We start from the raw sequence: 12,012 nt of genomic DNA, 5'->3' as shown, positions 1-12,012 counted from the left end.
CACTTTTGTTCCTTTTGCTGTTTTTCCTTCACTCCCTCTCACTGTAAGCTCTTTTTCACTGTATTGTGTCTCCAACTGCCTGTCTCTATCCAAACTCATCAAATTCTGTTCCTTAGTAAGATCAGTTCTTTCCCCTATCTGACTTCATTGTCTCTATCAGCAATACCACCAGTTCTCTATTTCATTCAGTTTTGAAACCTTGGAGTCATATTTGATTGTTGTTTCCTTTCATTTTTATAACCATTTAGTCATTAGATTCTGCTGCATTTTCCTTTCCAAATATAACATGGCTATTCATACTTACTGCTGTTTTGCTAGTCCAAGCCTTTAACCGTCTTAATGATTGCTGCAGTAGCATTCTGATAGACATTCTTGACTCCATTTTTTTCTTTCTCCAGTCCATCCTTCATTCTATATCCTTAAACATAGTGTTCATTTTGTCACTCTTATATAAAAGATCCATTTAATAGTAACTTCAGAATGTTTGAACTGAGACTTCCTTATCCTGTCCTGCAAAGTCCTCTGTAACATAGCTTTAGCTCACAATTATCTGGCCTTATATAATACTCCACGCCTGATTTTAAACCCATTGCTCTAAGCCGACTGGTCTCCTTTCCCAGGAATATTCCATGTTTATTCTTGCTACAGTGTTCTTTCCCATACTTAGGATAGTTATACTTCTCCCTCTTGACTCTTTGAGTCCTACAACTTATGCCTAACCTCCATGGTGCCATCTTTAACTAATCCAGCTCTCAATTATCTCATTTTCTTCAAAATGCAGAATATAAATAGTCTTTGCCACACAGTTTAGGATTTAATTATATTCTGTCCTGTATTATGCTCAGCCCCCAATTAGATTTCAAGCTCCTTAAAGTCAGATATTATGTCTTTTAGCTGTGTTCCCCATAATGCCTAGAATCCTGCAGAATATGTCTTCAGTGCTCTATTAATATTTAAATTTTAAAGTTTGACTACATCTAATCTATAACATCTATCTTTATTTTAGTCTTTTCGTGAAGGATCTAGGAAATCGTCAAGAGTTAAGGTAAATGCCTTTTTAAAATTCACACCTATGCAATTAACCAGACATTATTCAAGGGCTAATTAGTTTGTTTATCTAGAACCTTTACTTCTCTTTACGTTTACTATTCATTACTCATACTTTCACCAGAGGGTGTACTACAGGTAGAAAAGATTTCCAGTATTAATGGCACTGTTTAAAATTTGGTAGAAGTAAGGGAAGAATGGGGTGAACTTATTTAAGCTTTTAGCTAAAATTAGTGGTATCATATTTTTTTGTCACCTGCATTTCCATTACCCATATTTTCCCTGTCTCATCATAAATAATTGTCATTTCTATCACCAAAAAATCAATTATACTTGGAATGTAAATTCTGTCATCTTAAATGACCTTTTAGTAAATTTTGTCATTTATTTTTTCAATCTTGAATTAGGTGGAATATGTCCTTATTTTTATTTATAGGTGTAAAATTACTACTTTGATATTTAGACAGTTCTGTATGTCAGTTGTGGAATTATTTTACAATTTTGAGCAAGATGACATAGGGTGATTTTCTCTTTTGGTGGTTAATAACTAGGAAAAATATGTTTTTAGTGTATAATCTAAAATTCTAATGGGATATAGTGTAAAGAAGAGTCCTTTATAGATTGCAAAAATTGCCATGTTTCTAGGTAGATAGACAACTCTGGGCCTAAATTTTAACCTATTCTTTTGTTGCAGATCTTTAATTTTGTTCTAGTTTGAGAGCAGTACTTAGTGTTTTTTTTCATTCTTAATGTTAGTAACTTTAATTATGCTTTAAGAAACACATTTCTTACTTTGAATTTATATAACATTCTTTTGTTTTTTTTTTGGAGGGGGGAAAGCAGGGCAGTTGGGTATCATATTATATCCATTCTAAATGGGCTGAAAGTTGTATGTATAAATGAATTACATAAGAGGTATGCCATGTCATTAATACCGTTTGTAAATTTTAAGATATTAAACATATGAATACTTCTTGACTTGTTTATTCTTTGTGATCTGTGTATCATTCTTAGGATGATTATGATAATGTAGGTAAAATAAATGTATGCAGGTATTCAAAGAGGTTGTTTATAGTGCCCATGGCAAAGACTTAAAAACTATTAAAATATACATAGTGTGGTCACTCAAAATTAGATAGGGTATTGTCGTATTTGTGATCTGGTAATTTTTTTGTAATGCATTACAAAACTGGCACAGGATATTCATTCCATGTGTAACTTTAAGCTTTCGTGTCTGTCATAACTAAAATAAATTGAATGTTATTCTCACTTCTAATATGGGTTTAAATCTGTGTAGCCTTCACAAGAAAGAAAATACTTGTAATATATAATTCTGTACAGTTACTTAATATTATAGTTTTGAGTTGCTAAATATGATTAAAATCATAATATTCACAGGAGGTTTCTGTCATACATACTCCTAAGTTCATAAAGTCCACGTTACACAGTAAAATTTCACTAAGATTCCGTATAAATTCCCCCCCACCCCCCATTTGTCTTTAAACATTTTAGTACACTGAAGGAGGTTGAGTGTTCTGTTTCATCTGCCATTTATGAGTCTTATCTTGTCTGGCTATATAATTTAATTTCATCTTTCAAAGAATTGGAGTTTATAGGAATACAGCCAGGCTTAGAAACAATGTTCTCGTCATGGTCTGTGTTTGGGATTTTGACTATATCACATTTGACCTAGAGGTATAGATTTCCAACCTTAGAATTAAACACTTTTAAGACGTTTCTTCAGAATACACCTTAGCTTATTAACCTTTTGTTAAAAATAGAAATTTTTAGATCTTAAGCATGTGATAGTAACTAAGAAAATCAGTTTGTCTCTTACCTACAGTATGCAGGTTGATACTTTTTCAGATCAAGTTGTAAAGAAATTGATTTGAATTTAAATGTATTTGTGATAACTTTTGAAGGGGTGTGTGTGGGAGAGTAAAATCAAGTACCAGAAGTTTCTGGCACTGGTAGGAACAAAAATGGCATAGTTGCCATTAGCTACTGCACTATTACAGGTAGACATTACTGTCTTACATATCTGTTGTTTGGGGCACACAAATGACTTAAGCACTGAACAGTTGTTATCCCAGCCTATCTTGCCCATATCCTTTGAGCTTTCTCTACACCCTTGCTACATTGTGAAGATGTTAACTACTATGGTGTAATATTCTTTTTAGCAGTACTGCCTTAGAAAACAAAAATCATTTTCCTCATCTAATAGATGATTTCTGTGTTTATAGCACATTCTCATGGAGTATTTCTGTTTTTATAGTATGTAGGTTAGCACTTCATTTCCTATTAAGTGTAAATGTTATAGTAAATTCGCTGATTTTTTTTTTCCATAGGGCTCAGCTCCAGAGATTGAGCCTTCTGATGGGTCAAATTTTGGATGGGAGACTAAAATCAAAGCTTGGATGGATCGTTATGAGGAAGCAAATAATAACCAGTACAGCGAAGGTGTCCAGAGAGAGGCACAAAGAATAGCTTTACGTTTAGGCAATGGAAATGATAAGAAAGAGATGAATAACAAGTCAGAATCAAATGCCAGCAATCTGATCTTCAAGCCTCCTGTAGAGGTAACTATGAAAGATTGGATAAAAACTTCTAGCATTGCACTTTTATTTGCTAACAAAGCACTTAGTAGTATTCATATCTAAGCTGATTCTGTTTTAAAATTTTGACATTTTTAGAGCTACATACAAAAGAATAAGAAAATTCTGAAATCTGCCAAAGATTTGCCTCCTGATGCCCTTATAATTGAATACAGAGGGAAGTTCATGCTAAGAGAACAGTTTGAAGCAAATGGATATTTCTTTAAGAGGTACATATTTAATTTATAATTGTTATTGTTGTTGTTGTCTTTGGTATTTTCTTTAAAGTAAATTTATCAATTTAAATCAGAATAAACTAAATTTTAAATTTCTGACTTTTTTTACCAGCACTAATTAATTTATAACTACTTTTTTCCAATTTTCTTAATGGTTAAAACTGCCCATTTTGAAATAATAATGAAGGCAGGTCTGTGTCTGTTAATTAGTTGCTTTGTGACCTTGAGCAGACCCTTTCATTTCTCTCAGAGGGTGGTAGTTCTCAAAGATCATTCACCAAAATTTGTCCCCACATTTGGCTCCTCCATTATACAGCTCCTGCCCCCAATTATAACTAACTGACTGGGCTTCCTGGCTTGGCATCTGAAAGGTCATGCAAGAGCTTTTTTTCCTCTAAGATTTAAAACTATATATTTAGCTACAGGCCTGGGTAATGGGTTTGAAGGCCCAACTGTCCAGGACTTGTTTTTATTTGTAGTTTAAATTTTTATTGTGCTTTGATTGCTTTACTCTACTCTGAGGAAAAATGTCAAAAAAGGGTTGAGAGCTATTGCTGTAGAACCAAGTTTCTTCAACAAGAAACTTAAGAGGGTTGGGCAAGCATAAGTTCTAAGGTCATTTAAACTCTTTAAGATGATGAGGTGATATCTAAAGGAACGTTTTATAAAAAGCAGTTTAAAATATTTCACTTTCATCAAAAATATCCCTTAATAGAGTTTTATCTATCTTCTAATTGTCTTAATAACCAAATTAAAATAGTACCTGTGGAAAATAGTGTGAGAGAGGGAGGCTATTATAAGTAACTCTCAGTGGTTTTTGTTGTTATTTGTTTTGCTTTTGTTTATTTTGAGACTTTGTCTCTTGGCCCCAATGAAATAGATGTTCAGGGGCCACTCATGGGCCCAGTATCACCACTGATTAACACTAGACTCTTGACCTGCTTCATGTGTAATCTGGGCCTGTTTACTTCCTTAGGCCATTTGTCAACCCATATTGATGCTAGACTCTGACACCTGATCTGCCCAGCCCACTACAGCCCTGATTTTCTAAGATCAAGAGATCCTCCAGACTCAGCCTTGTCAGTAGCAGGGATTATAGATGTATGGCATCACACCTAGCAGAGATCCTCACTGTTAGGGAGTCTGGTATAAAAGCTATACAGTTCTTTCATATCATAAACACTAGAGCACAGGAAGATGATAGTGGGGGTTACCATCAATAGGCCCTAATCATATACTTTCTAAACTGAGTGGTGCAAAATCTGGCACTGTTGACTCTTCCATGATGTTAGCAAAGAATGAGAGTCACATTTTGACTCACTTTTCTCTTCTGATTTCCCAAAGCTTGAATAATAAGTAGTTGTATGTAGTTATGACTGTTTTGGATCTTATATACTCCAGAAGTGTAGAAATTATGATTCATTGGCGGCTATCATCTCATTAGCTTCTGGGAATTTCAGTAGGATATAGTTGCATAGGTCCCAGGTCATTGCTTGTTTCTCGAGTATTTTAACCAGTAATTAAGTTTTAAATTCTATGTCTTAGCTGACACCCACTAATTATTCAATGATTCTTATTATATGTGCTTGTTAATTGCAAGATTTGTTTGACAGTTCCATATAAACAGCTATGCCATGGCTTGTTTTGCATATGTAAATGTATGTGATCTATAAAGTCATTTTAATTGCACCAAAAAGTTGCAATGTAAAAATATCCTGCAGTGATTGCTTCCTCAGCAGGGTATACTAACTCAGTAATTTATTCTTGTAAACTCTGGATTTCCAGATGTGTGTTTTGCTTAAGGTAAAGTACGTGTGTACATCAATAGTGGAATCCTTTATAGTTAACATTATGGCTAAATTTACCAGAGCTATTTCTACATTCTAACAGCTTATATGAAGAAAAACATTTCTTTGCTCTTGGCAGTGCAGAGGGAAAGAGAATTTTCATTAAATATATATTCTTTAATTTTCCCCATTTTTTCCTCCATCTTGAATATAAGTGAAAGTCTCAAAAGTATCCATCAGATCCAAACATGACACACATAAAAGTCAAGGGAGAAGGGAGATGGCTGATGTGTTCATGATAGTTTTTGTATGTTTCTTTTTTAATTTCTCTACACAAAAAAATGTGACTACTAGAAACTTACTCATCCCGCTAAAATGAACCACCTCACCCTAATATTCACTATGATTTTAATCTATACCTTAATTTTCCTTTGCAACAAATTAGACCTAATCAGAACATGAATTTTTGAAATTTAATAATTTGCCATGTTAAAATGCCAGTGAATGATAGCATTTTTCCTTTGTAGGCCATATCCTTTTGTTCTGTTCTACTCTAAATTTCACGGGTTAGAAATGTGTGTTGATGCAAGGACTTTTGGAAATGAGGCTCGATTCATTAGGCGTTCTTGTACACCAAATGCCGAGGTAGGTTGCTTTTGTGGTTTTAAATATAGAGGTAACATTTTGACTCCTTAAAATCAATCTTAAATTACTGATTTGCTGTTGTGCAGCATTTTCCTCAGCTTAAAATGATAGCTTATTTATTATATAGAGATAGGTGTGCTCTTTTGTGGATTTCTTCATTAAAGAGGTTGTGACGACACCTTTCCTTTAATTGTGCCTTTTCATCTTTTAGTGTTCTGACAAAAACACAAGGACACTTGTGGTATGCTACTTACAAAGAAGTATATTTATTCTAGGTCATCTAGTTCATTCTACATGAAGTTTGTGATCTGATTTGGTACTTTACAAGATGGTAGCAAGTAGCATAGTATAAAGAAGGGGGAGCACAGAATTTGGAGTCAAACAGAACTGGGTTCAAGCCCTTGCTCTTCCTCTTACTACTACCCCCTTACCTTGTAAGTCATTTAACCTGTTAGCTTCAATTTTCCTCATCTGTAAAATGAGGAAGTTGTTGAACTATATGATTTCTGAGACTCTTGTCAGTTCTAAAATACTAGGATGCCCTGTAAGGATAAAACCTGCCTAACCATTTAGGCAAGAAGATTTTTATGGTTTACACAAATAGGTTTTCTAAGTTTCAGTTAAGTAAACAAAGTGACTAATTGTGATTATGCTAATAAGACCGATCAGGGTCATTATTTCATTAAATTTCAATATTTTCAAGGAACCTAGCATAATGAATAGACATATAGGTTTTTAATATATGTTTCTTAAGTTAATAGTCTAGGTTATTTAGATAAAAAATATTTTTAAAGAATTGTGGGCTAAGCTTCATTTTTATTTGCTCTCTAGGTGAGGCATGTCATTGAAGATGGAACCATTCATCTTTATATTTACTCCATCCAAAGCATTCCAAAGGGAACTGAAATTACTATTGCTTTTGATTTTGACTATGGAAATTGGTACGTGTAAGAGTTGGTATTTGTATACATGTTTTTTAAATAGTCACGGGACTTGAGTAATAAACTATATGTAGTTACTACTTACTTTTTCTAACGTAACCAATTAAGATTTTTTGATGATGTGTTTCACAAAAGTGCTTCTACTTTACCATTAGTAAAAGATTAAGGGATAGCTTTCTCAATTATCATTGCTTTAGTCATTAGCCTCACTAGAGGGAAATTTTATTCATTAAAAGTAATTTTGGATACATTAACATAGTGCCTTTTAATCCATAGACAGTTATCATTCTTTGATACCATTAGCTTCTGAAGGTGATTTTTTAGGTTTTGTTATTTGTTTTGTACAGAGAAGAAAAGAATGAAAGGATTTAGATTCCTTGGAAAAGGTGGTCCATCTAATTTGTGAAACATCAACAGTCTATTGATTTTTGTTATATAAAAGCCATTCAAAAGGAAAAAAGCCCATAAATATTTTTATCCAGTACAGTATCTGAGAATGGCTTATCTTTCTTTAAAAGAAAGGAAAGAGTGCTTAATTCTATTAAAAATACTTTAAACAGAAATACTTTTAATTACTGTGCTTTCTAGTTTTAGATGACAGTAACCATAAATTTTTCAGTCAAAAAAAAATCATTTTTGTCTTTAAGAAAGGTGAAGTGGAGAAAGTGGTGTTTCATAGTGACCTGGCTTTGGCATTAGGGAGACCCACTTCTGACTTATATTGGCAATGTGACCCTGGGCAAATCACCTAGTCTCTCAATGCTGTAGTCCTCTCTAAGATTATAAATTGCAGAGAAAGTGCCCATCTATGTTGTTAAAATTAAAGCCTCAACTGGAATTTTCTTATACTGATAAAATCTCAAGTTGAATGTTTCCCTCTCCTCTCCTTCACTCTTCCTCTCCCCCCAAGTAATTAAGTGCCCTGGTGCTGACCAAAGTACCAAGGATTGGGGATTAAAATACTCCATATAAAAATACTATTCAACCAATAAGTAGATACTTCGGGATACTTTATCAGTGGGGGATAAAGCTGACTCATTTAGGGAAGAGATACTTTTTGAAAAGTCTAGGGATTTCTGGGCTCTGCTACCATGATTTCTTAAACAGCAAAAAAGAACTTAATCTCTTTGCCTTCTCCCTAGTTTAATTGATAATAATGTGAGGTGACGTTGAACCTACAGGTAACTTTTAATGATTCTCTCATTTCTCTGCCACCTTAAATGTCACAGTTGAATGTGAGCAGAAATGGTACAAAAAAGATGCTTCTGGTTTTTGTTTGTTTTTACATTTCCAAAATATAGTGATGCAACCATATTTTTCATCTGGTGTTCTATAAGAACATTTGAGGTCTTGATAAACCAGTTCAAGGACTATTAGCATCCCAAAATATGACTAAAGACTACAAAATAGCAAGGCTAAATGTAAATGTAGCAAAAAAGTCAAATTTCATTTTCCTCAATTTCATACCTTTTTTTCTTGTGCTGTCAAAGGTTTCTTGTAGCTTGTATCTCCCTTTTCCAAAATGGATTGGTGACACTGCTTCTAGGGCAGATAACTTCAAGGTCTTTAGCTCAGGAGTATCAGGAATTGAGTAGCCTAGTACTAAAGCATTATACTTAGCCTATCCCTCTGTGGTGCTGTTATCAGATTCTAGGAAAAGATGTGGAGCAAAACAGAACTCTGATACTGTTTCAGTATTCATTGTCATAGTTGTAAAAGTCTGGGGCTCACTATCTGAGTGGGGTGGGTGTGTGTGTGTGTGTGTGTGTGTGTGTGTGTGTGTGTGTGTGTGTGTTTTGCTTTGGTCTTTCTTCTTTAGTTTTATGAAATTAGGACTTCAGAGCAATGGTTTTTAGCAGCCATTCACAGATAATAAGCATTCTGACTTGATGTACAAGGTGTTACAGAAGTCTTAATGTAGTTTAAAACTGAAAACTGCACTGAGACTTGGGATATCCTGTATATTTCTATAGCGTTGTAACTTTCTCTACATTTTCTTTTGATTTGTTCACTTTGTTTAAAAGACATGCCTGATTTATTTTTTTTTTAAGCTTTGATCTCTTCTGCACTTAAATCTGCTGTTCCTCCTAGGTCATTATCTCCCAGAAACAGCTTCCCTTATGTAGGTCTAAGGAAGAACCTTGAAAATTGTAAAAGAAATTTTTTTTAATCTATTGTAATTTAAGGATTAATTTTATAGTAGTCTTTGCAGTAGTTTTCCTGTGGCAAAGAAGAGTTTTGCTCTCATTTTAAATTTTGAATCCATGCCCAGAACAAAATCTTGAATAATAAAGCTTTTCCCAAAATGCTTGTACTGTACTTTTCATTTAGTATTTTACTTAATGCTTCGACTAAACAAATTTTTAGAATACTATTAAGTTTTTAGTTTATGGGGCAAATAAATTCTGAAGACAGTAATCAGGTGATTGGTATCAGGTTTAAACCAGATCGTTTTGACTGTAAATGAAAGTTGGCAGCCTGTGCTGTGCTAGGCCTTTTGGTGGCATGATTCTGAGACTAATAGAAATCACATGTGCCAGGAGCTGCTTTCAAAATTGTAGCTGTTCCCACCAAATCCAGGACTAGAACTAGGATGAGGCAGCTGAAAAAGATGAGAAATGCAGAGCTGAGTAGCACAGACACTTAAATGTTTTCATCGATATACACATCTCAGTGACAAAATCCTGCTTTCTGTGCGTGGCACACAGGCATTTTGTTTTAAGCTCAGCCCCGCATGTTAAAATGGAGGCTGAAATCCTCCAGTGAACAATAGTACAAGGTACAGTTTATCTAGCTTGTCCCAAAAGTAGGTTTTTTTGTTAAATGTTCCCTGTTTCTCTCAGTATCCCCTCTTCTCTACATTGGTGGTGATGAGTGATGGTGGCATGTCTGGTTGACATGTTCTCACTCTTTTGCTCCTGTCCAACAGGGCTGGGGCCTACATGGATGGCTCTCCCCAAGCTGGCTACTGAGTACCTGAGCAGACCTCAGGAAGCAGGAGCCAGACATGCCACCATAACTTATAAAAGTCTTCAGTACTGCTGCTACCACCAGAAAATGGGCTAATGAAGAAATAGTGAAAGACGCTGGAACATTCTTCCCTGCAAAAAAAAAAGAGAGTGCCCAGGTGGTGGGAGAGACCTGTAGCAAGTTCTCGAAAGCCTTAGTTTGCATCTTTTTCATCAAGGCTCAAAGGGTGAGGGGACTGCTATTCCAAGAGCTGTCCTCTAGTTGGGGTAGGGGTGGGGCTATCCTTTTCTTCAGTAACCATTTATTAAACACTTGGCAATGTGCAAAGAACTGCACCAGAGAAAATACAAAAATAATTAAGATATGATTCTTCTTAAAGAGCTTAACAGGATGGAGAAGGAGGTATGATACATAAATATGCAAAACTATATAACAAATATACAATATTTATGGTGCAGAAGAGAATATAAAAGCATTATAAAAGTACAAAATCAGAATATGCACCTTTACATTTGTTTTATAGTTGACTTTCATTAAATGCATCCTTGAACGTAGGAGATTTTATTAGAACTTTAAACCTCTATTAATGTACTAAACTTTAAATCAGTATTGTTCATTTTCACCTATTTTCTAATATCTGTTTGAGCTCAGTTTTAGGAGTAATTGTAATTTTTGGCTTAATGTTTGAACCGTAAGGCATTTCCTCACCTTTACCAATTTAGAATTTGGCTGTTTCTCTTTTTCTTTTTAAAGGCAAACTTGTATTTTGTTTCTTGCTACCACATTTGTTGATAGTTTAATTATGCATTAGTGTGACATCTAGTGGTAATAGGGTTAGTTTTTCAAAAGTGTTCTAAGGTTAGGAAGATTATTTCAAATGCTTCTGTTACATTTGAAGGAGATCTAGGTTCAAATTCCAGCTCTTGTTACTAAGCTTGTCACCTTAAATTAGCCATTTATTTTGTATTATTTAGTAATTTATTTTGGCTTTTCTTGTTTCACCTCTCAAAAAAAGAGATCAACTGAGGCTAACGCTAAAATCTTTTAGGACTAAGTCTTATGATTGTGTACCTATTATGGGAAATAGGAGAGAAAAAAAAATTAGGAGAGAAAAAACATCCTCCTAGAACCCAAAAGTGCATAGTTATGCCCATTTAAAAGATATTGACCACAATTCTACTATTTGGAGTTATGAAAAAGTTTATAATATCTGTGCATTTATGATGTATTTGGTCACATTCCCAATTTGGTGTTCAGTCTTTGATGAGAAACTCAATTCTTTATATTTTTGTTGCTCCTATTGGATTCAACTGTCTAATTAATATAAGATAAATTTATGAAATCATAACTCCAGACATTTTAAAATAAATTATTAAATTGTTTTTGTAACCACGCTTATTAATAAATATTAACTATATATTTCCTCTTCTTACCCCTAGCAAGTATAAGGTGGATTGTGCATGCCTCAAAGAAAATCCTGAATGTCCAGTTTTAAAACGGTGTTCTGAACCAACGGAAAACATCAATAGTGGTTATGAAACCAGAAGGAAAAAAGGAAAAAAAGAGAAGGACACTTCAAAAGAAAAAGAAACACAAAATCAGAATATTACTTTGGATTGTGAAAGTGCCACCAACAAAATGAGGAGCCCAGATAACAAACAAAGAAAACTTTCTCCACTGAGACTATCTATATCAAATAATCAGGTACTGAAATATACACAATGCAAATATTGACTTTCAGAGAATATAATGAACTTTATAAAGCAAAGGGAAGGATTTTATTAATTGTTAT

At 34.0% G+C, this 12,012-nt stretch overlaps 1 protein-coding gene across 1 annotated transcript in view; it reads left to right on the top strand.

The window, feature by feature from the left end:
• KMT2E (lysine methyltransferase 2E (inactive)) overlaps nt 1-12,012 on the top strand; it is a 67,338-nt gene that overhangs the window by 30,690 nt on the left and 24,636 nt on the right. The window contains 6 exon segments of the mRNA XM_036759031.1: nt 1,007-1,045; nt 3,396-3,626; nt 3,741-3,871; nt 6,192-6,309; nt 7,141-7,250; nt 11,660-11,924. Of these exon segments, the coding sequence (XP_036614926.1) occupies nt 1,007-1,045; nt 3,396-3,626; nt 3,741-3,871; nt 6,192-6,309; nt 7,141-7,250; nt 11,660-11,924 (894 nt within the window).

The sequence above is a fragment of the Trichosurus vulpecula genome, chromosome 5 (assembly GCF_011100635.1).
Source record: "Trichosurus vulpecula isolate mTriVul1 chromosome 5, mTriVul1.pri, whole genome shotgun sequence".
NCBI classification, from domain to species: Eukaryota; Metazoa; Chordata; class Mammalia; order Diprotodontia; family Phalangeridae; genus Trichosurus; species Trichosurus vulpecula.
Note: the sequence above shows the minus strand (reverse complement) of the source record. Positions and strands in the feature narration are given on the sequence as shown.